The sequence below is a fragment of the Meles meles genome, chromosome 1, assembly GCF_922984935.1.
Source record: "Meles meles chromosome 1, mMelMel3.1 paternal haplotype, whole genome shotgun sequence".
NCBI classification, from domain to species: Eukaryota; Metazoa; Chordata; class Mammalia; order Carnivora; family Mustelidae; genus Meles; species Meles meles.
In genome coordinates, this window is record NC_060066.1 from 193,229,378 (window position 1) to 193,254,819 (window position 25,442).

General features: G+C 60.9%; 1 protein-coding gene across 8 annotated transcripts in view; it reads left to right on the forward strand.

Moving 5' to 3' along the window:
* ADGRB2 (adhesion G protein-coupled receptor B2) overlaps window positions 1-24,357 on the forward strand; it is a 36,407-nt gene extending 12,050 nt beyond the window's left edge. The window contains exons 3-30 of one of the 8 annotated variants that reach the window (XM_046021677.1): window positions 6,874-6,957; window positions 7,210-7,374; window positions 8,566-8,730; window positions 9,336-9,500; window positions 9,590-9,757; window positions 9,834-9,935; window positions 10,108-10,214; window positions 11,022-11,216; window positions 11,366-11,434; window positions 11,518-11,626; window positions 11,965-12,295; window positions 12,626-12,731; window positions 12,899-12,942; window positions 13,175-13,301; window positions 13,759-13,862; window positions 13,984-14,086; window positions 14,753-14,903; window positions 15,084-15,153; window positions 15,533-15,599; window positions 15,745-15,830; window positions 16,122-16,220; window positions 18,321-18,492; window positions 18,793-18,888; window positions 19,231-19,270; window positions 19,900-20,516; window positions 22,815-22,850; window positions 23,216-23,311; window positions 23,883-24,357. In XM_046021677.1, coding sequence (XP_045877633.1) covers window positions 6,874-6,957; window positions 7,210-7,374; window positions 8,566-8,730; window positions 9,336-9,500; window positions 9,590-9,757; window positions 9,834-9,935; window positions 10,108-10,214; window positions 11,022-11,216; window positions 11,366-11,434; window positions 11,518-11,626; window positions 11,965-12,295; window positions 12,626-12,731; window positions 12,899-12,942; window positions 13,175-13,301; window positions 13,759-13,862; window positions 13,984-14,086; window positions 14,753-14,903; window positions 15,084-15,153; window positions 15,533-15,599; window positions 15,745-15,830; window positions 16,122-16,220; window positions 18,321-18,492; window positions 18,793-18,888; window positions 19,231-19,270; window positions 19,900-20,516; window positions 22,815-22,850; window positions 23,216-23,311; window positions 23,883-24,068 — 3,860 coding nt within the window. In that variant the 3' untranslated portion in view covers window positions 24,069-24,357. Of the gene's footprint in view, window positions 1-6,873; window positions 6,958-7,209; window positions 7,375-8,565; window positions 8,731-9,335; window positions 9,501-9,589; window positions 9,758-9,833; window positions 9,936-10,107; window positions 10,215-11,021; window positions 11,217-11,365; window positions 11,435-11,517; window positions 11,627-11,964; window positions 12,296-12,625; window positions 12,732-12,898; window positions 12,943-13,174; window positions 13,302-13,758; window positions 13,863-13,983; window positions 14,087-14,752; window positions 14,904-15,083; window positions 15,154-15,532; window positions 15,600-15,744; window positions 15,831-16,121; window positions 16,221-18,320; window positions 18,493-18,792; window positions 18,889-19,230; window positions 19,271-19,899; window positions 20,517-22,814; window positions 22,851-23,212; window positions 23,312-23,882 lie in introns of all 8 variants that reach the window. The other 7 variants (XM_046021676.1, XM_046021684.1, XM_046021700.1 and 4 more) reach the window with 7 other exon arrangements.
* The last annotated feature ends 1,085 nt before the right edge of the window (window positions 24,358-25,442 follow it).

The following is a 25,442-nucleotide window of genomic DNA, read 5'->3' on the forward strand; positions in this document are numbered from 1 at the left end:
AGGTGATTTGGAGTTGGGTTTTGAGGAGTGAATAGGAATCCACTAGCCCGTGAAATTTTTTTTTAATTGAATCACTTTTAAAGTCGTATGTATTAGGAAGAAATTTCACATCATAAACAGAAAGGGAGTATCACTTATTTGAAGGAGAAGATAACGGAAGAGACAACCGTAGTGAAAACAAAGCGACGGTAGTAAATTCTAACTAGCTGCTTGTCTCTCCTCTCGATTTGTTAGAAAGAGAAATGAGCACGTGGTGGGGACTTTTATCTTGTGTGCATTTGGAAGGATTAAAAGTAAAGCAACCCTGTAATTTATCATTTAACTGGGACATTTCTGAGGTTTTAAAGTAGGGGAAGGGGTCCTTTTCCTGGCATCAGGGCAGGCACAAAATACAACACCCCAGGCAGATTGGTAGGAAGTCACCCTAATCAAAAGAGACCCGGAAGGGGGAACTGCCTCAGTCCACAATCCAGCATTGTTTAATGGAACAAACATTTGCGAGCTACCCCAAGTCATTTCCTACTGCATGCTTTGGGGCAGCTCTGCAGGAGGAAGCAGCCCATGCAAGAACGTGGAGGGGTGGGCATGGGGGTCCAGGGGGCCTAGTAGACTGGCGCTACTGGGCAGTAGCCTTGGAGATGGGAGATGGGGACCAGGCTCTGACTGCCATCCCCAGACCCTAGGACCCTGCCCCCACTGGCTGAGGGCGGTAAGGCAGCAAGAAGTTGGGTGTCATGGGGGAGGCCAGGAGGACAGATGAGGCCGGATGAGTCAGATGTGGTCCCTGCTCTTCAGGAGCCGCCTGGCCAACGTGGGGGAGGTGGCAGTGCCCCAGCTCGCTCTGGTGAGAGGCTGGGCAGACAGGCCCGCAGCTCGGGGGAGGGAGTCATCGGTGGGGAGCTGGCATTGTGGCTGGGCATCTGCTCTCATGGGGATACCCAGTTGCAATGGACTGCAGAGGAAGAGCTTGGGGCTCTCAAAGCCATCTCCCAGTGCAACCTCCCTGCGGGGCTGGGAGGCATTGCTGGTGGTGGGAAGCCATGGAGGGACATGACAGAGCCCCGTTTCAAGGGGATCTGTTGGTGCCTACTCAGGGCCCCGGGGCCAGCCTCGGGGAGAATGTAGAGAGCCCTGGGAGGGAGGACCGCTTTGTAAATCGCACTGCTCTCCCCGTGGAAGTGATGATTATCGTGGTTATTTTTAACACATTCATGACAAAGGAGGCTGAGGGGGCTGCACTGTGTGGGGTTTGGGGGCAGGGTCTGCAGAGCATGGGGGGAGCAGGTGTCTGCGGTCCTGCTCATATGGCAGAGAGCCTGCACCCACCCTGCCTGCCAGCACCAGGGGGGAAACAAGAGCGGCTCCTGTATCACTGGGCTGGGGGAACATTCAGGGATATCTGGCCTGTGTTTCCCGAACGCCTGTCTTCTGTCTAGCGGCTCAGAGCTAGGCCCTCAATGCGAGAGGAGCGAGGGAGATTGAGACCCTCCTGTAGTGCTCCCAAGAGGGACAAGTCCAGGATACTCACAGCTGCAGGGGACACCAATCTAGGGTCTCAGCCACAGAAGGGACCAGGGTAGCCAAACTCCTGTGTAGTCAACCTAGGAAGGCTTCCTGGAGGAGGCAGCATTTAACATGTAGAAGATTTTGGCAGATTGAGGTGGAGGAGAGGCATCCCAAGGGGAGGAAACAGCAATCACAGAGAGAAAGCATGTGGATGACAGGAAGGAGGTGGTGCTCCCTTTCCACGTAGCTCTTATTGTATTCAGGCAGTCCGTCTCTCTCTCTCTTTTTTTAAGATTTTATTTATTTTTTGACAGAAATCACAAAAAGGCAGAGAGGCAGGCGGGGAGCCGGGGGAAAGCAGGCTCCCTGCTGAGCAGAGAGCCCAATGCAGGGCTCGATTCCAGGACCCTGGGATCATGATCTGAGCCTAAGACAGAGGCTTTAACCCACTGAGCCACCCAGGCAGTCCATATTTCTTGTTTCTTTTAATTCTGAACTGTGATAGGATGTATCATTTCTATTTTCAGCTGAAGATGTTTAAGCTCAGAGACGTGAGGCAACTTGCCCAAGGGCACACAGCAAGCCTCTGGGGTGAATTTGGGAATCAAATCTGCATCTGTCTGTCTGGCTCTTAAAGCTATGTCCTTCACACTGGCCCACATGACCTTGCAGCGTGCGTGGCTGCCTGGTGGGGAGAGGAAAACAGGACCGGGCAGGTCAGCAGGGGCCAACACGTGCCGTGCCCCGAGGTTTACGCTGGCAGCAGTATGGAACCACAGAAGATTCCTTAGCGGTGGGGATGGTTTGAGCTGGGCTCCCAGAGGATCACTTTGGAGGCTACAGAAGAGAATCAGGCTCGAGGGTGGGGAGTGGATGTGCAAAGGAACAATTAGAAGGTGGCGTGAAGACTGGATCACAGTAGCAAGTGTGAGGGGCTTTGGGGAGCAAGCAGGTGGGCGGAAGTGACTCGAGGTCCCATGGAAATTAAGGGAGTCTCTGAGGAGGTCCCAGTTGGACTGCATTGTGTTAGAGCCAGCGTGGTTAGGAAGAAAGAGCGTGGCCTCCGGAGGAGTCAGGCGGGCCTGGGTTCGAATAGCACTCAGGCTTTCTGTGCCATGTGACCTCAGAACCGCGGTCCCGGTCAGTAACATGGGAAAACCCACGCTCGTGAGGATGAGATGAGGCGAGGGTCCACGGGTGCATGGTGACTGGCAGGGAGGGGTTGTGCAGTAAATGTTGCCTCATTCAGAACCAAACACAACAGTTAAGAGCCCATCAGGGATTGAGCAGGGACGTGGGTTCTGGACAGTAGGTCCCTCCAGCCCAGTGCGGGCTCCTGGTTGACAAAGCCCACAGATTGAAGGACTGTGAACATCTGAGCCCCGGATCCTCCAAGCTCGTGCTGCTCCATGGATGAGACACTTGGGAGTTCCGGGGGGCACTCACACCTCCTCCTGGACCCCTTCTTGTGCTGTTAGCTCAGCGGCCTCTTAGACTTCCCCAGTGGTGGGCCCCGAGCGGGCTGGGCCTGCCCACGGTATGGGCTGAGTAAACACGGTTTCGGTGGTGACTTCTCTGGTCTTAACCTGTGTTCCTTCCCTTCCGGTAGAACTGCCTCTCACCTGTGGGGACATGAATTGCTGGCTTCCTTTCGGAGGGAAGTGGGGTGGGGATGGAAGGGAGGGCAGTCCACGTAGGCCCCGTGGCCTTGGGCTCCCCTCCCTTCTCTGGTCCAGTGCAAGAGGCCACAAGAGGGACTCAAGAGCTGGGCCTGGGACATGTTCTGATTTTCAAATCGGGTGCATTCTAGAAACCACCACCGTCTCCTCTGGTTCTTTCTTGGGGCTGGCCAGCAAAGGGTTGGTGCCCGGTTTGTAGAGGCCATGGAGACCCTGGGCAGTGGAGGGGGTCCACGGCAAGCGGATCAGACAGTTTTCTCATCGTGTCCGGGTTTGCTGGCCCCACAGGGATGGTCTAGACACCAAAGCAGGAGCTGAATGAGGGGATTCTCAGCTGGATTGGTGATAGGGCGGGCAGCGTCTGCAGTATTTACTAGGACACAGGTGTCAGGATGGAGGCTGGTCTAGGCGGAGGACTGCTGGGTGCGGCTGATACTCAAGGCTCACAAGGGACCATTTCCAGCGACCCCTGTGGGGTTGGGGGGAGAAGCTGGGAGTGGCGCGTTCATTGGTGTTCACTGGTATGCCTCTGGGCCTGCTCCAGGGCCAGTGTGCACTGTGCTCCGGGAGACAGCTTCCACGACCTTCCTTCAAAGGGGTCCATGGGCATGGGGAGGTTCGGACGGTTCGAAGGTGAAATCCTCCATGGGGACAGGGCCCACAGTGGAGGGGACAGCTGACGCTGCCCAGGGAGTGGGGGACAAGGAAGGCTTCACAAATGAGAAGCCGCGTGAGCTGGGTTTTGGACCTTAGGTAGCAGCTTTCGAGGTGGAAAAGGTGGGAAGCCAGCAGGTAGATATTTAAGAGGAAACGGTGGTCCGATTCTGGATGGGCCGAATTGGAGGACCCCTCCTCAGGAGACCTGTTCAGGAGGCAGGAGGCAACAGGGGAGCGAAGCCCAGTGTGGGGGTGCTGCAGGGGTGCCCCGAGAGCAGCCAGAGGGGCTAAGTCAAACCTGGGGGGTGCAGCGGGAACCCGACGAAGCGCGGCTGCCCGGTGTGGGAAGCAGCAGGAAGACAGAGCAGTCAGGGAGACTGGGACAGAGGCCGGATAGGTAGGAGAGAACCAGGAGAGTCAGGGAGGAGGGGAGTGTTCCCAGGCAGGAAGAGTCAATGGGGCCCCATGGGGTCAAGTGGGAAGAAGCCAGCGGCCATAGGACTGAGCAATAAGGAGGGCGCTGATGACTTTGTCAGGAACAGTTTCAGCATAAAGATGTGGTCAGAAGCCAGACTGCGGTGGATTACCAGGCGAGGTGACATTTGTGCCAGCATGTGAGTGGCAGGTGAGAAAACAGAGTGCCAGCTGTGGAACACTTACTGATGGGGAGGAGGGCTGGGGTTGGGGACAGTGGCTAGGGGCGGAAGGAGGGTTGAAGTAGGGCTCTCCCAGAATGGAGGTCCATTTTGGAGCTGCTGTGGGAAGCCCGCACTGACCAGATGCTGAGCCACAGGGTCATAGATGAAGCCCTCCTGGACAGTGGGTGGGATGGGGTAGGAGCAGGGAATACTGGGCCAGGCCAGGGTGGGGGGCTGGCCTTTGTAAGAGGGACTGCAGGGAATTTGGGAGTTGGAGGGGTAAGACCAGAAGTCAGGGCCCAGGGTTGGGAGGGGGGTTCCTAGGTCACAGCGCCTGCTTTCTCTGTGAAGGAGCTCCTTGCAGAGAGCAAGGGGGCAGAGAGGAGCCCAAGGAGAGAGGTCAAGGTCTGGCACAGCTAAGGTGGGAAAAGGGGAAGGCAGGGAGCTGGGGAGTGCTGCTGAGAAGCCCCAGGCGCCCCAGCGGATATGCAGCCCTGAATCTGTCCTGGTGCCAGTTGGCACAGCTGTGGATTTCTTCAGCAGCCTGGGGGTGGGCGTGGAGAAGGCGGCTTGTCACAAGGCTCCCAGGCTGGGGACTGGCTGAGCGGGTGTGGTGGAAGGGCTGGGTGAGGGAATTTGGGAGTGCGCAAGCATGGCACGGGCACCCTCTCTGTGGTCCCGCTGGGGGCCCAAAGTGAGGCCGGGAGGAGTCGCAGATGCTGTTTGAAGGGAGGAGGCCGGGGGGCCGGAAGGGTGGCAAGTGAGGGTGCAGAAGAGAGGCAGGTCGTGAGGGGAGGGGGAGATGGTAAAAATAAGCCAGATGGGTCCTGCCTTCTGGAGTGCTCACCCCATGCCAAGCAGGGTGCTAAAGGCTTCATGGCCCCTTCTCAGGGAGTCCTCAAGTCAGCCTTCAAGGGAGGCGGTATTCCGAGGACTGTTCTACAGAGGTGAAAACAGTCAGAGAGGCAAAGACACTTGCCCAAGGTCACACAGCATGTCAGGGCCGTACCACAGTTGGGATCCAGGATTGTCTGACTCCAGAGTTGTCCTGGGGGCCCAGGTTTCTGAGCTGGTGGAGAAGTTTTGGGGAAGGTGTAGATTGAGTTCTGGGACTCGTGGCTGAAGTGGAGGTAGGGACCTCGGAGCTGATGAGACCAGAAGCTGGGCTGAGTGGCACTTCAAGGCCCCCTGCCCAGTGGGTTTGCTCAAGATGGCCCTCTTCCTGCCTGGTCGGATAGAGCTTTCTCTCAGACGCAGAGTCTGGACTGGGCAGCAGGGGGCAGGAAGAGCATAGCCCTCCTGGGTTCCTTCAGACACCGGGACTTCTTGGTGCTGACCTGGCTTTGGGATATAGAAGAGGGTCCGGGGCTGGGGGCCAGCAGTACCTCCTAGTCCAGTGACAGCCTGGGCTGAGTCTTATCCCAAATGCTGCTCCTCCCTGCTCAGTAGCCTCTACATGGGCTGGGTCTTGCCCCTCTGTGTTTTGTGTCAGTCCCCATCCGCGCTGCCTAGCCTGTGGGAGAGGGCCTGGATGAGCTCATGTCTGAGCAGGAGGGGCCTGCTTTGGAGAATGGGAGCTCCCAGCCCCTCCTCCGGCACTGGTGGTGCTTCCAAGGCCTAGACCAGACACATAAATCAGGGTGGTCAGCTGAGAGCCTGGTGAGGCTGGGGCCGAGTTGGCAGTGGCCTCCAAGAGCACCTGCTGTTCTCCCAACCGCAGGGGAAGTGGGGAGGAGGGTCTATGGGGTTGTAGGCACCTGCTTGAGGCCCTGGGGTCTCGGCAGAGCAGCATTCTGACTTGGGCCTCCGGGTCCCAGTCCAGGGCCGCATGGGTGCAGAATCCAGGCCTAACACTCAGCCCCTGGCTTGGTCTGAATCATGTCCCAGCGACTGGTGTCGGTGGGGGGTGGGGGGAGGGTGGGGGTGGCGGTGGTCTGTTTGTCAGCCTGAGGACTCCAGGGGGGAAGCAGGGCCTCAGGTTCACGCAGCTGTGTGCTCTTAGACAAGTCACGTCCCTTCTCTGGTCCTCAGTGTCCTCATCTTTAAACAGAGACGGTGGTCCCTGCGTCCCGGAGGAGGATTGGGGGAGCTAGGTGTGGGTAGCACATGGCCCAGAAGCCTGATGATGTGAGCAGCCACTCCTTTCTGGTCTCCCTCAGTCCAGCTGAGGCGAGAGGAGGAGAAGACGGTTGTAAGGCTGTGGGCGAGTCCCGCATGGCCTCCTGAGTTGCCTTGTCTGTTCAGTGGTGGTGTGGGGCAGGGGTCGTGACTTGCATCGCCTGTTGTTGGTGCCAGACCCTCGGGCTGAGGGCTAGCCAGGCCGCCCTCTCTGTGCCTCTCCGGCAGGACAGAGCTCCCTTTGCTGAGCCCCTGCCACCCTCTCCGTGTTCCAGGTGAGGAGCCGGAAGAGGAACCCAAGGTGAAAACCCAGTGGCCAAGGTCTGCAGATGAGCCTGGGCTATACATGGCGCAGACAGGTAACTCGGGCCCGCCTCCCTCCCTCTGCGGCGGGGGCCCGATGGTGTGGCGTCTGGTGGCATGTGTGCTTGGCGTGTGCCCGTCTGTGTCTGTGTCCTAGAGCTCAGTCACATCTCTGCCACGTGAGGCCTGTGGGCAAGGCTGGGCGGCCTCCTTACGAGCCTGTCCCCTGGGGTCAGGGCAGGAGGATCCCTAGGAGGCTGAGTGCTTGGGAGGTGCCCCCTGCCGCCGACGCTGTCCCTCTCTCGTAGGCGACCCGGCGGCCGAGGAGTGGTCCCCGTGGAGCGTGTGTTCTCTGACGTGTGGGCAGGGTCTGCAGGTGCGGACCCGCTCCTGCGTGTCCTCCCCCTATGGGACCCTGTGCAGCGGGCCCCTGCGGGAGACCCGGCCCTGCAACAATTCGGCCACCTGCCCAGGTATGCCCGTCCTCCCACCCGCTCGGCCTGCAGGGGTAGGTCCGGCCTGGGGCTCGGGCAGATTTATCTGCCAAAGATGGTGGGTCGCCTCCTTTTTTAATTCAGCAAACTTGATTGTCCCCCATACCGTGCCCAGCCCTACACAGGGCACTGGGGACACAGGTGAATCAGACCAGGGCCCACACCGGTGAGTTCGGTTCTGGGCCCCACACTCTCCTGTGTCCCGGTAATCAAGGCTCATCTTTTTACCCCCATTGCCCTCTGTGCTCCCTGTGCTCTGGCCATACCAGTGCCTCTTGCACTCTCTGGTCTCCCAGCATTGGCTTATTCTCATCCTACCCTCACCTTGGCTGTTACATTTCAGCCTGCCCTTTAAGATCTAAGACAAATGCCACTTCTTCCTTTTTTTTCCTAAATGAAACCTTGCCTGACCATCCCCTCCCTCCTCTGACTCCCCATCCCAGTCCCCAGGGAGCCTCCTCAGTCCAGCATGGAGTACTGAGAATGTTGCATGTGCCTGCCTGGGACAGGTGGTCCGCCAGGGGGAGGTGGGGGACCGCTTCCGCCAGTCCTGTTCCTTGTTCCCCGAGGGAGCGCAGCGGTGCCTAGGCCATGACCAGCTCCTGGCCAGGGATTTAGAATAGGGCTATCTGGGAAGGGGTCTTGGCACCCGGGGTGTGGCAAGAGCTTGCGGAAGGCTGGGGCCAAGCTGTGTTCCAGAGTGTGAGCTCTCTGTGTCAGTGTCCGTGTAGAGGTTTGTGTCTCTTTGTGTGTCCATGCGCTTGGGATCGGGAGGGGCACTACTCTTGCCCCAGGCCTGTCATGTTGGATTCTTGCTTTGGGTCTGGGGATGGGGAGGGTTAGGGTGGGATAGGCTGGGGCAGATATGGAGACTTTTCCTGGGCTCTCCTGTGCCCCCAGGAGAGGAGGAGCCCCCGCTCCCCTCCTGGGTCAGTCCTAGTCTCCTTTGTCCCAGTGTCCGCAGGAGGTCTCCTGTGTGAGTTGGGACTAGAAGCCTGTGTCTTTGACTCCCCCCACCAAGGGTGGAGTCCTGGGGCCCCTTGTAGAGCCAATGAGGAGCTGTCGCAGAGCTGCCAGAGCTCCTGATTGGTGGGCGGATGGGCAGTGGGCGGATGGGCAGTGGGCGGGGCCGAGGTGCGGCCCAGCCACCGGCCACGTGCTTCCTTGCAGTGCACGGCGTGTGGGAGGAGTGGGGCTCCTGGAGCCTGTGCTCCCGCAGCTGCGGGCGGGGGTCCCGGAGCCGGATGCGGACCTGCGTGCCCCCCCAGCACGGCGGCAAGGCCTGCGAGGGTCCCGAGCTGCAGACTAAGCTCTGCAGTATGGCTGCCTGCCCGGGTCAGTAGCGCCCGTGGGCTGCCAGGCGGGCGCTGCCCAGCCGGGTGGGGGTCGGGAGACCCAGGGGAGGCAGTCAGGTCCAATGCCCTGCCCCCGGGGCCCCATGAACCTGAACCAAGCATGGGGAGACTGGTGAAGTGTACTGGCCAGCGTGGGAGGTGATGTGGCCCGGCCCAGACTTGGAGTTGGCACACTGCAACCCCATGGAAAGAAGACTGCCCCTTTCCCTAAGTCCTGGGATACCCTTGTGGTTCATCACCCTTTGGTGCTCATGGCCAGCCTGGCTGTGAGGCGACACATATCTGAGCTTAAGAGTGGGCAGAGATCCAGAGGCATCCCTGGGGCCCATTTCCCTAACCAGGAGAGGGCAGGTGCCACCTCGGTGCAGAGTGCGGAGGGATCCTGTGTTCCTGGAGCTGGTGACAGGCAGGCAGGCCCAGGCCCAGGCACCACCTACCCACTGCAGCCCCCCTGCATCCACCCCTCTCCCGTGGGTCTGGCCTGGTTCAAATCGGAATGCCTAGCAGGCTCTGCCTCCTCCCTGCCCCCACTGTTCCCCATGCCCCTTGCTCAACGGCCACCCCTGCTTGTGTCTCCCCATGCAGTGGAAGGCCAGTGGCTAGAATGGGGTCCCTGGGGCCCATGCTCCACCTCCTGTGCCAACGGGACCCAGCAGCGCAGCCGGAAGTGCAGTGTGGCAGGCCCAGCCTGGGCCACGTGTACAGGGGCACTCACGGACACCCGCGAGTGCAGCAACCTCGAATGCCCGGGTGAGTGCTCACTGCCAGGGCTGGGGGCAGGTGGCAGCCCCGCCTCCGGGGGGCGACTGGGGCCACTCACGCCCCCCCTCCTCCCGCAGCCACGGATGGCAAGTGGGGGCCGTGGAATGCATGGAGCCTGTGCTCCAAGACGTGCGACACGGGCTGGCAGCGCCGCTTTCGCATGTGCCAGGCCTCGGGTGCGCAGGGCTACCCCTGCGAGGGCACCGGAGAGGAGGTGAAGCCTTGCAGCGAGAAGAGGTGTCCAGGTATTGGTCACAGGCCCCCCGGGAGGCTGAGGGGCAAGCCTGTGGGCCTGGCTGAGCCCCGACACTGCCCCCACAGCCTTCCACGAGATGTGCAGGGACGAGTATGTGATGCTGATGACATGGAAGAAGGCAGCTGCTGGCGAGATCATTTACAACAAGTGCCCCCCCAACGCCTCAGGTGAGGGCTGCACTGGCTCTCCCCGAAGCCCCCATCCCTGCCCTTCCTGCTCACCCCCTTTTGCTGCTCCCACCCCCTGCCCGTTTGAGCCTGCGTGCTCAGGTGTGGAGTGAAGTGGGTAGGAGTCCAGACCCCACGCCCAACCCCGTGCCCCGTCCTATCCCCCCCGCAGGGTCTGCCAGCCGCCGCTGTCTCCTCAGTGCCCAGGGTGTGGCATACTGGGGTCTGCCCAGCTTCGCCCGCTGCATCTCCCACGAGTACCGCTACCTGTACCTGTCTGTGAGTGTGCCCTATGGGGCTGGGGAGGCACAGGATCTGTCCCAGGCTCGGGCGGGGGGTGGGGGGAGCTTGCCTCCTGCTCTGGCCCATGTGCCTTGGCAGACATACGCTATCTGGCTGTACCTCTGCCTGGCTGTGCCCCTCCTTGCCCAGCACACTCCTACTCACATCTCAAGGCCCAACCATCAAGTGTCTTCCCTTGTTCCTGGCGGCTCCTTCTGTGCTCCTCTGGCCCCCCGAGCCTCGTGGTCATGAGGTGTCATGAACGTTCATCGAAGTGTCTGTGTCCCCTTAGACTGAGGGCTCCTTAAAGGCAGGCACAAAGTTGGATTTATTTTTGTGTCCCCAGTGCCCAGCCCAGGAGGGCCTGCTGGGGGGTAAGAATGTCGGTAGCAAATGTGGCCTCTGTGTCGTGCGTGTCTGACTGTATTTGGTGCCTGTGTGTTTGCACTCAGAGCTTGTGTTTGAGAGAGAGAGAGTGAGAGTGAGGGTGCGTTACGCTTCGGAGCATGCCTGACCCCTCTGGGATGGGGAGGCGCCTCGTCCCTGTGCCATGCTTGTCATCTTTTCTGTGCACATCTGAGCACCTCCCTTTTCTAGCTGTTTCTATTTCTGTCTTTTTCAAGTATCTTTAGGTCTTTTTCTTGGACTCTGTCTCCTATGAGCCCCTTTGAGCAGCTCTCTCTGACCTTTTCCCCCTCTCTCTCCCTCTTGGATGCAAGCAGTGGGTGGACCTGAGTGGGATGGGCCCGTGGCCGGTCCCAGCTCCTGACCCCGTGGTGACAGCAGCCCGCCTGTCCCCCGCAGCTTCGGGAGCACCTGGCCAAGGGGCAGCGCATGCTGGCAGGCGAGGGCATGTCACAGGTGGTGCGCAGCCTGCAGGAGCTGCTGGCCCGGCGCACTTACTACAGCGGGGACCTCCTCTTCTCCGTGGACATTCTCCGGAACGTCACGGACACCTTCAAGAGGGCCACCTATGTGCCCTCGGCTGATGACGTGCAGGTGCCACCCTGCCCCACCAGAAGGAAGGAGGGCACCCTAGACTGAAGTGGGGGGTTGGGACCCCATGGCAGAGTCTGTGTTTGGGGTGGCGGGGGAAGCCACCATCCCTGGGGCTGGGACCTCCTGACTCTTGCGGGTTTTGCCCCCAGCGCTTCTTCCAGGTGGTGAGCTTCATGGTGGACGCAGAGAACAAGGAGAAGTGGGATGACGCTCAGCAGGTGAGGGGTGGGGCTTGCAGGCTCCCCCTGCCACCGCCAGGACCTACCCTTGCCTGGGATCCTTATATATTGTCTGTCTCCAGGTATCCCCTGGCTCTGTGCACCTGCTGCGTGTCGTGGAGGACTTCATTCACCTGGTGGGCGATGCCCTCAAGGCCTTCCAGAGCTCTCTGATTGTCACAGACAACCTGGGTACCAGGAGGCAGGCTAGGGAACCGGGGCTGGAGAAGGCAGAACCCAGGCCGCTGTGGGGGAGGGATGGTTTCTGCGGGGCTCTTGCTACTTTTCTGTCTCTCTGGGTCCTCTCTTTCCTTCATTTAACCCCTTCTTTGTATCTCTGTCCCTGTCTTTTCTCCCCTCCTCCCTCCCCCGACCTGGTTGTTTCTCTGTGCGTGTGCCCCCCACCCGCGTGGTTGTACCAACCTCCGTGTCTGCGTCTGCCTTCCTGGCATCTGTCTCTCCCCTTTCTGTTTCTTCTCCTGTGACTCTCCCGGCCGCCTCTGTCCCTCCGTCTCTGGTGCCGGTCGCAGTGATCAGCATTCAGCGTGAACCGGTCTCGGCCGTGTCCAGTGACATCACATTCCCCATGCGCGGCCGCAGGGGCATGAAAGACTGGGTGCGGCACTCGGAGGACCGCCTTTTCCTACCCAAGGAGGTGCTCAGCCTCTCTTCCCCGGGGAAGCCAGCTGCCTCTGGCCCAGCGGGCAGCCCTGGTAGGGGGAGGGGCCCAGGAACCGTGCCCCCTGGCCCCGGCCACTCCCACCAGCGCCTCCTGCCGGCAGACCCTGAGGAGTCGTCCTCCTACTTTGTGATCGGTGCTGTGCTCTACCGCACGCTCGGCCTCATCCTGCCTCCCCCAAGGTGAGTCCCCAGGGAAGGGTGGATGGGGCCACCCAGGTGAGAGAAGGAGGACTGAGCCTGTGCTGGCCATGGGAAGCTCCCTCCGCAGCCTCCTGAACCTTGGTCACTGTTGCCTGGCTAGGGACACAGGGGCTCCCAGAGGCTTTATGGGGACTGGGGCTGTTGGACTGAGCTCTAGAGCTCATATGAAGTCCCGGGCCCCACTGAACTCTGGGCCTTTCCTGGGCCATGGCTCCCTGGTGGCCCCTACCCCTGATGGAGAGCGCCTTTGGGGTTCTTGCCTGGGTCTGGGTCCCGCTGGCACGAGCTGACCTCAGTACCTGTCCCCAGACCCCCACTGGCCGTCACATCCAGGGTGATGACAGTGACCGTGCGGCCACCCACCCAGCCACCAGCTGAGCCCCTAATCACAGTGGAGCTCTCCTACATCATCAACGTGAGTGGGGGTCCAGACAGTAACCTCGGGGTTACCCCATTGCAGGCAGCCAAAGCCCTGATAGCAGGCTGAACCTTTGGCCTGTGAGGGGTCTGCTGTGGCAGGATGGGTAGTAGTCTGGGGGGAGCTCCTCGCCCCTTGCTGCACTCGTGACTTCTGCTCCCCAGGGCACCACGGATCCCCACTGCGCCAGCTGGGACTACTCCAGAGCGTGAGTTGGGTGGGGGCTCTGTCGGGGTGGGGGGTGCCGCTCTAGCACCTCTCTGTCGGGGGGCTGTCTCACCTGGAAGGCAAGAGAGTTCTCTGGGGCTGTCCTCAGCTGTAGGGATCCAGGGCTCATCCTGGGGCTCCCAGCCACTGGCCTCATCCTGGATTTCCTCTAGCTCCGGGGGTGGGGTCTTAGAATTGGGCTGGGTATCACTCCACCTCTCCCCTGACTCCAGAGATGCCAGCTCAGGGGACTGGGACACCGAGAGCTGCCAGACGCTGGAGACACAAGCAGCCCACACTCGCTGCCAGTGTCTGCACCTGTCCACCTTCGCTGTGCTGGCCCAGCCGCCCAAGGACCTGGTGAGCAGGAGGGAGGTGCCTGGGCTGGGTGGGTGGCAGGGGATGCTCCCGGGTTGCCAGGAGCCATATGTGGCGTTGTCGGCGGGGACCTGGGTGATCCCGCACGCAGGTCCGAGCAGGTGCACCTGGGGGACTGCACACATGAGTCCGTGCTGCTGGGAGGGTGCTCACAGGGACGACATGTGCCTGGGGCCAGCTGCATGCGTGTACACACACGTACATGTCTGGTTGTGTGTAGTAGAGTTGTGGGTGACTGAGCCTAAATGCACGTCCACGTGTGTGACTGTGTCTGTCCATGCACACGTAGATGCGGCGGGGAGTTCCATCCCGTGTGTGAGTGTGGGTGAAGGTGTAGGTGCCTGTTGTTGCCAGTCAGGGTGGGGGAGGGGGTGGGGGCGGGCCCCCCTGCAGCTGCCCAGCCCTGTGCCCTCATGGACCACCTACTTATCCTCCCTAGACCCTGGAGCTGGCAGGCTCCCCCTCGGTCCCCCTCGTGATCGGCTGCGCCGTGTCCTGCATGGCGCTGCTCACCCTCCTTGCCATCTACGCCGCCTTCTGGAGGTAGGTGGAGGTAGAGGTGGAGGTGGAGGTAGGTGGGACGCTGGGCAGGGTGAGGCGGGGTGAGGCGGTGGCCAGCCAGCCCCACTTGGGCGCTCTGCCCCTGCCTGCCGTGCCCTCTCAGGTTCATAAAATCCGAGCGCTCCATCATCTTGTTGAACTTCTGCCTGTCCATCCTGGCTTCCAACATCCTGATCCTCGTGGGCCAGTCCCGGGTGCTGAGCAAGGCAGGTGCAGGTCACGGGTGCCAGGGTGGGGGAGGAGTGAAAGGGCTGAGGGCAGAGAGCGCTTGCTGGGGACAGCGCACGGCAGCTGTTTGTGAACACCCGAGCCCTGTGCTGGGGGAGGGACTGAGCGGGAAGAAGTGTGTCTGAGTGCACATGAGGCCATTGGAGAGGGGTGTGTACCCGAGGGGTGACTGTCCGTGTGCCTCTGGGAGCACATCTGTGAGCTGAGCTCCCGTGCTCATGCTTTGGGCCACCTTGGGTCTGCGGGAGCCCGAGCAGGGCTTTTCGTGCCACCTGCCTGTGGGTGACCTTGCCTGGCTGTCCCCTCTGCCCCCTCGGCGGGCTCTGTGAAGCACCAGGCGCGAGCCCGTCTGGCCGTGACGTGGCAGCGGCTCCTATCTGTCCCCTCCCTGCCAGCCCTGTCTGCGTGTGGGTGGCCTGCCCGCCCGCCTCCTGGATGTCGAGTGCTGTGTGCATGTCACCGAGCCCGTGTCGTGCTGTGTGTGGGTGCAGAGAGGTGGGGGTGCCTGACAGGGCTCTGTGGGGGGGCGGGGTGGAGCTCGGGTGGGCGGCCATGGCAGCCCCCAGCGGTGGATGTGGGAAGTCCCGGCACCTCCCACCCTGGTGGTTGCTCAGGGCCACTCCCTCCCTCCCATCTCCCTGCAGGGTGTCTGCACCATGACTGCCGCCTTCTTGCACTTCTTCTTCCTCTCCTCCTTCTGCTGGGTGCTCACGGAGGCCTGGCAGTCCTACCTGGCTGTCATCGGACGGATGCGTACCCGCCTCGTTCGCAAGCGCTTCCTCTGCCTGGGCTGGGGTGAGCAGGGCCTGTGCCGGACTCTGTCGCTGGGCCTTGGGGGCAGGAGCAACGGGACGGGGTCAGCTTTAGCCCTGGCCCCGCTCTCTGGGCCCAGGGTCAGCTGTGTTGGGGCTGGGAGGCTGAGAGGACGCCGAGAACCCGCAGCCATCTCACTGTGACCCTCCCCTGCTTCTCCAGGTCTGCCGGCCCTGGTGGTGGCTGTGTCTGTCGGCTTTACCCGCACCAAAGGATACGGTACCTCCAGCTAGTACGTGGGCCTCCTGCGGTGGGCAGCAGGGCGATGAGTGGACCTGTTTGCGCATCACACGGGGCGTGGGGTATACTCAGGCCGCGGTCCTAGCCCCTGCCTGCTGTGCTTGGGGCAAAATCTCGCCTCTGAGCCTCTGTATCCCTGACTGGAAGGATGTGCTGGGATTGGGGATAATCGCTAAGAACTGTTTAGCTCAGGGATCAGACCACCGTTCGATACCCATGGTGGGCTCAGGGCTGGGTCTTTGTTAGAGAGGAAACAGGCTCAGCAGGAGCCCAAGGCTCACTGTCACCCAGCTGGAGGCTCTGCCCCACCGACAGCCCGGGGGCACTGAGTGGTGGTGTGTCTGATGCCCCCTCTTTTCCCTCCACCCCAGCTGCTGGCTCTCCCTGGAGGGCGGCCTGCTCTATGCCTTTGTGGGCCCTGCAGCTGTCATTGTCCTGGTATGTGCCCCGTTAGCATCCTGGGAAGGGTGTGGCCATAGGGGCTCTACCTTCTCCCTGCACTCCAGCTCCCACCTGGGGGTTTCCCTACCAGGAGGGCACCTGGTGATCCCGTCTCTCCCCCCACCCCTCACTGGGCCCCCAGGTGAATATGCTCATTGGGATCATCGTCTTCAACAAACTCATGGCACGTGATGGCATCTCCGACAAGTCCAAGAAGCAGAGGGCCGGGTAAGGGGGCTGCGACTTGGCCTTGTGGGAAACGGTGCAGGGAGGGCAGGCCGGGCCTCTCGGAGACTCAGGGCTTGCCGATGCAGCCGGGGCTCCCTGACCTTGGTGCATCAAGGGTGCAGGCAAGGTGGGCACCTGGAGTGCTCCACTGCATCCCCTCGCCCACCCTAACCCACCTCTTTCTCTCTCGTCTGCCCTCCCCCTCCCACCCCACTTGGGGCTCATGCTGCCCCGTCTCCTCCCGCTTCCCATGTGTCTCCCCCCCCCTCCCGTGTCTGTGCCGCCCCCGAGGTCGGAGCGGTGCCCCTGGGCCAGCCTGCTCCTCCCCTGCTCAGCGTGTGGAGCGGTCCCCAGCCCCCTGCTCAGCTCAGCCTCGGCCAGGAACGCCATGTTAGTTGTGCCCCCCGGGGGGGAGGGGGTGGGGGCGGGCGGGGGCAAAAGTAATGGGGGGCAGTGCCCATGGTTGGGGGGAGGAGGGATATCAGCCCAGTGCCCTGAAAAGCTTGCCCTGCCCTGCCAACTGCCACACACTCTCAAGGGCTTGGCACTGATGCAGCAAAGGGCAACGGGGAGTGAATGTCTGTGCCTCTTGGAAAATGCTGGGTTCCTGTGCCCACCCCTTGCTCCCACCCCTGCCCCCACTCCCAGCTTATGTTTTATCCAGGCACAGCTGCAGAGCCCTCCTTACACCCCCCCAACCTACAGAGGCTTTCAGAATCTTAGGCTCTTAGAATTCTTGAGCTCATAGAACCTTAGAATGATAGAATCTTAGAATAAGACAATCAGAAGCTAAGAATGTTAGAATGAGTGAATCATAGTCTTATCATTTGTCACAGAATCTGAGGTTTAGAATTTTAGAGGCATTGAATCTCACAATCAATTGGGGGGACAGAGACTCTAACAGACGGAGAACTATTTCACAACATAACCCCCGGAGGCGGAGAATCCTAAAATCAGAGTCACTTAAGAGCAGAATAAGTGAATGAATGAATCCACAGGGGCCTTGGGCCCAACCTCCTCCTACCCAGGGCCAGAAATCCATCGGAGCCTCCCTGACCAGTGGGGGTCCAGCTTTATCTTGCACACCTCCTGGGTCAGGGAAGCTCACAGCTTCTGGAAGCAGCTGGCACCATCTCTGGGAAGCTGTGCGTGGTAGAAAGCTCCCTCTCCCTCGGGCTTCCGTCTGCCTCCCTGACCCAGTCTCTAGAACTAGCAGTTAAAAGTCTGGGCTTTGGAGGCGGCCAGGCGGGGTCTGCATTCCAGCTCTGTTTCTCTCTCCCAGTTGGGCACACTCCAGTTTCCTCATCTGTAAATTGGGATAATAATCCCCATGCCTGTTTACTGGCGTTGTTTTGATCACAGTGTGAACTAATGTATGTAAATTGTTCAGTGTAGGGCCTGGCAGAGGATGGGTGGTTAATCAATGGTAGCTCTTATGACTGTGATTAGGCCCTTTCTGAGTCTTGGCTGCGCCCCCGGGGGCTGTGGAGACCACTGTGCCCGCCCCCTGCCAGGCTGAATAGCCCCCAGCTTCTCTTCCTAGGACAGGTCTTGGCCCCCTGCCCATCTCTCTGCCTTGTCCGGGGCTGTTCCCACCCCTGCCTGACTCTCCTGCTGGGGTGTCCACGAGGCAGAGTAGGCTGGGCGTGGCACCTGGCCCAGTAGGGCAAGCTGGCCCTGTGCCCACATGGGCCCTAGCTGGTGAGGGTGGGCTGGCTCTGGGGCCAGGATGCCAGGGCGCGTCTGCCTCTTTCCTTGGCCGTCCCTGCTCAAGGAGGGTGGTGGGGGATGTGTGGATTTGGTCATGACCCCAGCTTTTCCGGCCAGCCCCAGCTATGCACTTTCTGTCCAGGGCTCTGAGCGACACCCCCCCCCAACCCCACCCTGGAGCCAGGCACAGCCTCCTTGAGGGGGAAGAGGCTCTGCTGCCCCGGGCCTGGGCCCATCCCCAAAGATGTGTGCGCTCACATCCTCCGTGCTCTCTGACTGCTGGATCTCTGCGTCAGCCTGTCTCATGCTCTCTCCCTCCTGCGTCTGCTGTCTCTCCGTGTCCGGCCCCCTCCCGCCTCTCCTGGAATCTCTGGGGGTGCATCCCAGGCCTGTGATTCCACGCAGATTGGGGCTGAAAGTCAACAGCATCTGCATCTGCCTCCCTCCCGGTCTTCTCTCCCATCCAGCTCTGTCCACTTGCTCCGTCTCCGTGCCAGACGCTGGCCCTGGCTCTGGCTGAGCCCCGCCCTGTCGACCCCTCCCAACTCTCCTCCGCCGCGCTCTGGCCCCCGCTGCAGCCCTTCTCCGCTCTGTCTCTGGTCTCTGTCTCTCTGCTGTGGGCTCCTGGCCTCTGTCTGCTTGGGGACATGGCTGAGGTCTTGGAGTTTGGCTCTCTACCAGTCTTGGGCATCTTACGGGCCCCAGGCCGAGCGCGGGCCTGGACTCAGCAACCCCGTCCCCGGACGGTCACTCTGATGGGCCCTCTGCTGCCGTTCTCAGGGCCTCGCTCTGGAGCTCCTGCGTGGTGCTGCCGCTGCTGGCGCTCACCTGGATGTCGGCCGTCTTGGCCATGACAGACCGGCGCTCCGTCCTCTTCCAGGCTCTGTTCGCGGTCTTCAACTCCGCGCAGGGTTTCGTCATCACTGCGGTGCACTGCTTCCTGCGCCGGGAGGTGGGGCTGGGCTTCTCCCCGCCCCTTCCCATCCACCTCACCTGTGGGGGACGGGGCGGAGCCAAGCCGCAAGGTTTTGGAAGGGGGCGCTCCTAGCTGGGTGCGGAAGCCGGTGGCCTGGGGAGGTCTTGACCTTGGCCTTTGGGCCTCTGGGACTCCTTCTTCCCTCTGACCTTCCCCTGCACTGGATGCACTTCTTTTCTTCCACACCCACCTGGGTGCCTGGGGTGGGAGGCACAGCCAGCTGTGGCCAGGGGGCCTGCGGTGGCATGAAGCCCAGCGGCTGCCCGCTGCCCCCAGGTCCAGGACGTGGTGAAGTGCCAGATGGGCGTGTGCCGGGCGGATGAAAGTGAGGACTCCCCGGATTCCTGTAAGAATGGGCAGCTGCAGATCCTGGTGAGCGAGGAGGCCGAAGCAGGCTGTGGGTGGGTTCTGAGCATGCTCCCCTGCGCCAGTCCTCCTGCCCCGGCAAGAGAGACAGGGACGGGACAGAGACCAGGTTTGAGTCAGGCCCGGTCACTGACAGCTTGGTGGCATCGGGCTGGTCTTTAACCCTCTCAGTTTTCCCACCTGTTGGGTGAGGCTGGAGAAGACCCTGTCTGGGGCCCCTCTGGGCTCTGTCAGGCAGTGTGCCAAGGGCGGTCCCTCTGGGTGGCTGGGGAGGGGCGAGCCCCCTCCTCCCACCCTGATACATGGATCCTCTCCCTGCCCATCTGCTCTGTTCCTCTCTGCCTATAGTCAGACTTTGAAAAGGATGTGGATCTGGCCTGTCAGACAGGTGAGTCTGCCTGAGAGCCGAGAATGGGCCCTGAGAGTGGGCGGGAAGGGAGGGCCTGTTAACGGTCTGGTTGTGGAGTTTAGTCAGAGAGCCTGAAGGTGGAGTCAAAGCTGTGAACACCACTTACTGTGTGACTTTGGGCAAAGGCCTTACTTCTTGGAGCCTTAACTGAATTAGGGGCCATCAAATGTCCAGCAGGATGATTGGTATGCAGTGGCCGTCATGTTGTTGTGTCATTTCCATGCTTTGTACCAGAATCCACTTTCTACTTCTGGCTCCTGGGGAGGAGCTACCAGGCCAAGGCAGGGAAAGGAGCAAGGCCATTTTGACAGTCTTGGGGCTGTGGGGGTCACAGGTCAGGACCTGCACTGGGAGCTGACCTGTGGGAGCTAGCCCTTGGCTAGCCCTTGCCCTTGCCCTGCCTTGCTGTGGGGCTCTGGGCCGGTCTGATCCCTCTTAACCCATCCGGTGTGTGAGAGAGTGCCTCCCGCCTAGCCATCTCTCCAGGACTCAATTTCCTCTCCTTGGACTCAGTCCAAGCTCAGGGGCTTGGAACCCACCCAGCCTGGGCCAGGGCATCGGGAACCCCTCCTCCTCAGGACTTACCTCTCTCCCACTCCTGCCCTCAGTTCTGTTCAAGGAGGTCAACACTTGCAACCCATCTACCATCACGGGCACACTCTCCCGCCTGTCCCTGGACGAGGATGAGGAGCCCAAGTCCTGCCTCGTGGGTCCTGAGGGCGGCCTCAGCTTCTCACCGCTGCCCGGGAATATCCTGGTGCCCATGGCGGCCTCGCCAGGGCTGGGGGAGCCCCCGCCCCCGCAGGAGGCCAACCCCGTGTACATGTGTGGTGAAGGCGGCCTGCGGCAGCTGGACCTCACATGGCTGCGGCCTGAGCCGGGCTCCGAGGGGGACTACATGGTGCTGCCCCGGCGGACTCTGAGCCTGCAGCCCGGCAGCGGGGGCGGAGCTGGCGAAGAACCCCCAAGGGCCCGGCCCGAGGGCACCCCTCGGCGCGCTGCCAAGACGCTGCCCCACCCCGAAGGCTACCCCAGCTTCCTGTCTGTGGACCACTCAGGCCTGGGGCTGGGCCCTGCCTATGGGTCCCTACAGAACCCCTACGGGATGACCTTCCAGCCACCCCCGCCGACGCCCAGTGCCCGCCAAATACCTGAGCCGGGGGAGCGCAGCCGGACCATGCCCCGTACTGTGCCAGGCTCCACCATGAAGCTGGGCTCCTTGGAGGTGAGGGGCCATAGGGCGTGGGGTGGGTTGGGGGAGGCCGGCCCCAATGTGCCCCAGATGACGTCTGAGTAGCAGGTAGCAGTCAGGGAGGGACAGCAGGTGCTGCCCCCTGCCAAGCGGCTCCTTTGTACCAAGTGGTTGGGAGTGTGTACACCATGACTTTCTTCCTCGGTGTGTGCTCCCACTGGTACAAGGGAATCCTGGCTTCTCTGGACTCAGATGCGCTGGGACTCCATGTGCGGAGGGCTCACTTTTCATGCTTTCCTGCTTGCTTCGGTTCCTCCTTTGGGGTGACTGATTAGGCCGTGTTGGGTTGTTAGGGAAGCCACATCAGGGGCTGGGAGCCCAGGTCGCTGAGTCTGGCAGGTCTGAGTTTGGATCCGGGCACTACCGATGAGCCGTGAGGTCCTGAGTGTCATCTGTCTCCGAGCCTCAGTCTCCTTGTTTGTAAAGAGGGCAGCCTCCTTGTAGAGTTGTTCCGAGGACTAATTGGTCTAAACGTGGTATAAACGTTTGTCTCTGTGTGGAGCAAGTAGAAAGTGCTAGATAATTGGAAGTTGATGCTCTTAACATCCCTGAAATCAGCCTCAGGCACTGGCCCTAGGCCTCTGGTCTGTTGACCCTTTCTTCCCTGAGAAAGCCCCTGAGAAAAAGCCTCTCTTCCTGAGAAAAGCCCCTTTGTCTCCCTGCCTGTGTGTTTTCTGTGGATGCCCCGCCTTCCCTCCAGCTTCCTCAGGGAATTACTGGGAACAAGCAGGTGACAAGCAGCGAGCCACTGTAGAACTCTAGGACATTCTAGAACTCTGGAGGGATGATGGAAACACAGATAAGGACGGGCTGGAGTCACAGCTCAGACACCGTAGGCTGCTCGTGTTTGGCCTCCGACATCTCTCCTCATCCTCCGCACAAAGGAAATTAAGTTAGCAGCTAGAGGTTCGCAAGTTGAGTTTCTCTCCCAAAAATGTTTCTTGAACATTTGGTGCCCGCTCCTGCTGCAGATGGCAGAAACAGGAAGGCATAACAAAGACAAAACGACACCAGAGCCAGGGAGGAGCTCGGTTGGCGTCACGGCAGGTTTTGTTCTGTGGACACCTGCCCGGGGCTGGGCCACGGAGGAGGGGCCAGTTTGGGGCTCTGTGTGTGGGAGGTAGCAATAAATGTGGCGGTGTCTTGAGGGGTCAAGGATGACGTCCAGGATTCTGGTGCAGACAACTGCAGTGGAGTGGAGGCGGAGGAATGGGTTTGGGGTGGGGAATTTGGAGTTTTTTTAGTTGGGCACAGCTGTGTGTGTGGTGCCTGTGGGCAACAGGGGACAGGAAGAGATGTCCTGCTGCCTCCAGAAAGAGAGATGCGGCCAGAAGGGAGGGCACACGCGTGGTGGTGCGTGGTCAAGGGCACGAGAAGGTCTAGGGCTGAGCATGGAGGGCCTCATGCGGGGGATGCCAGGGATGGTGGGAAGACCAGGAGGGCGTGCTGTCATGGAGGCCAGTGGCGATGACCATGTCTGCTGGGCCCAGGACTTAGGAAATCTTAGCTGGTGGTCTTAGCATCATCCCTGAGGGCCTTGGGAGAAGTCCCTTCCCCTCCCTGGACCCCAGTTTCCCCAGTGTAACCCGGGACAGTTGACCTACTCTCATGAGTACTCCTGGTGCCAACACTAAGACTCTAAGGCCTCATCCTTGAACGGCACTGTACGCTGCATAGGTCCACAGGGCCTTGAACGTGCTTTTGGGCAAGCGAGGGGCTGGAGGGGTGCAGAGGCCAGGGAGGCAAGACCTGGTTTGTCAGCAAGGCGGGGTCCAAGGAAGGACTGAAAACCGAGACCTTGTGTTCACGGGGCAAGTGGAAGGTTCCAAGGAGAGGGGCGCCTGTGGCTGGCAGAGAATGGGGAAGGATGGGGCAAAAGGGTAGAGTCCGGGGCCCAGAGGAGGGACGGTCTGCTCTGTGATCCCATGTAGAAATCCATGTCTCGGTGACACTTGGCTGGAGTGTCTGTGGTGTGTCTGTGTGTGTGCACTCCCTCTGTGTCTGCCTGCAGGTTTGGGTGTGTGCGGGCCTTGCAGGAGCGGTGGGAGTGCGGGGCTGCGGTGGGGTCACAGCTCAGCTCCTCATCCCCCAGGACTCTGTCTTATTGCTCCAGTCCCAAGGGCTCCCCTTATAGAGCTCCTGGCTCCTGGGCCCGGGCTGGCAGGGGGCTGTGAGGGCAGATGTGGAGTAGCAGGGCTCCTGCTCTAAAGCCCCCGCGTGCAGTTAAAACACTTTCTTCTCCTTCACTGTCTCCTTGTTGCTCCCTCCCAGCGAAAGAAGTTACGATATTCAGACCTGGACTTTGAGGTAAGTGGTGCATGTGTGCGTGTGTGAGTATGCGTGGGTGTGTGCGTGTGAGTGTGTTGGGGGGCATCTGTCCATGGTGTCTGTCCCCAGAGGGTCCATTCCTAACATGAGCCAAAGCCTCACTGCAGAGCCTGACCCAAGGACCCCAAGCATGTGGCTTCCGTGGGCATCTTCCTACCATCCCCCAATCCGAGCCCAAACCCAGAGCCGGGAAGTCGAGGGAGAGCCGGGCCTTGTCCTAGCGGGCCAGCGGCAGGCAGAGATGTGGGGTGCCAGGATGCTGGGGGGCAGGGGTAGGGGCTAGTTCACCGTGCTGCTTGGTGCAGTCCCCTCCCCCTCCTCTGACCCCCTGCGGCTCCCAGAAGGTGATGCACACCCGGAAGCGGCACTCGGAACTCTACCACGAGCTCAACCAGAAATTCCACACTTTCGACCGCTACCGCAGCCAGTCCACAGCCAAGGTGAGGGCCCCTCCCGAGTGTTCCCTGTCCACAGCTCAGGGCCCAACCTGACACATGGCCCCCCAGGGTCGGACCTGGACCCGTGGTCCCCGTTGCAGAGGGAGAAGCAGTGGAGTGTGTCCTCAGGTGGGACAGCCGAGTGCAGCATGTCGAGTATAAGTCCCCCACGCTGGGTCAGAGTCAGGGTCAGGCGGGCTCTGAGGGGCTTCTGCCCTCCCAGCCCTCCTCCCCTTCATGGGCAACCTCAACCCGCCTCACCAAGGGCCTACCCATGGCACAAGTGACAGTTCTGGGGCTGCCCGGGCATGGGGAGCCTTGCTGGGGCTCTGCCAGGATCTCGAGGAGGATGGGCACACAGAAGACATGACCCTAGGGGCCTCTCAGTGCACAGGGCTCATTCCTTCAGCTCTGGAGCCGAGCAGGTCTGGGTCTGAACTCTACTCAGGCACCTGGATGCTGGGTAACTTTGGGCTTTTCTGGCCCTCTCTGGGCCTCCTCCGCTTGTCCTGCCTAACGACGAGCGAGAGGGTATGGGCCCATCTCCAAGGGTCCTTCCCACTGCCTCTCACAGGAGAAGCCCAGCCCTGGAGAGCATCCTGGCTTGTCCCAGCAGCGGAGACACCAGAGCTGGAGCACCTTCAAGTCGATGACGTTGGGCTCACTTCCCCCCAAGCCCCGAGAACGGCTGGGCCTGCACCGAGCAGCCGCCTGGGAGCCCGCAGAACCACCTGATGGTGACTTCCAGACAGAGGTGTGAGTGCACACCGGACTGCCCACTGCGTATAAATATATATATCTCTCTATTTTCACACTCTACTTTGGAACGACCCAGGAGCCGGCGCCCCCTCCCCTCTCCCGAGGGCTGGGCAGGGAGGCGCGGTGGACTCAGCCGGGCTGGGGGAGCCAGACACGGCATGGCCTGGGGGGGGGCCAGGGCCCTTCCCTGTTTCTCAGAGGCCCCCCATCTTTACCCCAGCTGTCTGTCCCTGTCCCGGGCTGGGGAGGGGGGAGGGAAACTTTGTCGGGAATAAACTTCACTCTGTGGATTTTGCTGCTGAGCCGTTTGCTTCCTGTGGGTGATGGCCCAGCCCTGGGACCCCAGTTTTGTTCTCCTGTCTCCTTGGTTCACCTCACTGGGTCTTCTCGAATTTTATAATGGGGTCAGGCCTACCCTGACTGGGAGGAGGCACCTGGGCTCTGACTCTGTCTTTGCCCCTGACTCTCTGGGTGACCTTGGGCACATCCTGTCTCCTGTCAGGGCCTGGGCTGGGGTAAGCAGATTGGGAATGTGGGATGGGGCCCCTGGCAGCTGGCCTTCCCCCTTGGCTGTGATGGTCATGGTTGCTATTCCCTGGGACTCACAGGCCAGACTGCCAGGGCTGGAGCCAAGGCAGAGCTTAGTGACCTTGGTTTCTGTGAAACAGGGCTGGTAATAGTACCCACTTCACAGGGTTGTTGAGAGGATGAGGCGTGTTAATATGAGCAAAGCACTGAGCGAGGGCCTGGCGCGGGAGATACTTCCAAAGGCTTTTATCTATTATCACTTGGCACTTGGTCTCGAGCTGTGCTCTGTGCTAGGAGCTTCGGACACACAACCCCTGATCCCTCAGAATAACTGGAAGGTTTTAGGTCTGTGGGTGGGAAAATGAGGCCAGAATTGGGAAGTGACTTGCTCAAGGCCACTCTCAGAGTCAGAGCTGGGATTTGCAGGCCCAGCTCGGTGGGCAGTGGAGCTGCCTGCCTCCGTCTTTATCAGCCTTCCCTGACAGGACAGGAAGCTGGAGCTCAGCTCCCTGGGACCTGAGCTTCCTGGCTGCAGGGGAGCGGCAGGGCGCTGGGTGGCCATGGAGCCTCGGGGTCCAGAGTGGTCTCAGGGTGGGTGTAGGGCGGTGGGGCCAGAGGGCCAGGGTGGGAGGCTTGTGCTGGGGTGTATTCCTCACACGCCCGAGTGGATGGTGGCGCCCAGGAAGAAGAGGTGTAGGATCGGCACATGGAAATGTCTTAGAGGGTGGGCAGTGGCGCTCTTGTGGTCAGGCAGCATCGGGAGCAGGGGCCACAGGTGCAGCTGCTGGCCTGGTCATTCAGCAGCACAGGCACCCCTGGGCCACTCCCCAGGGACCCAGTTTCGGGG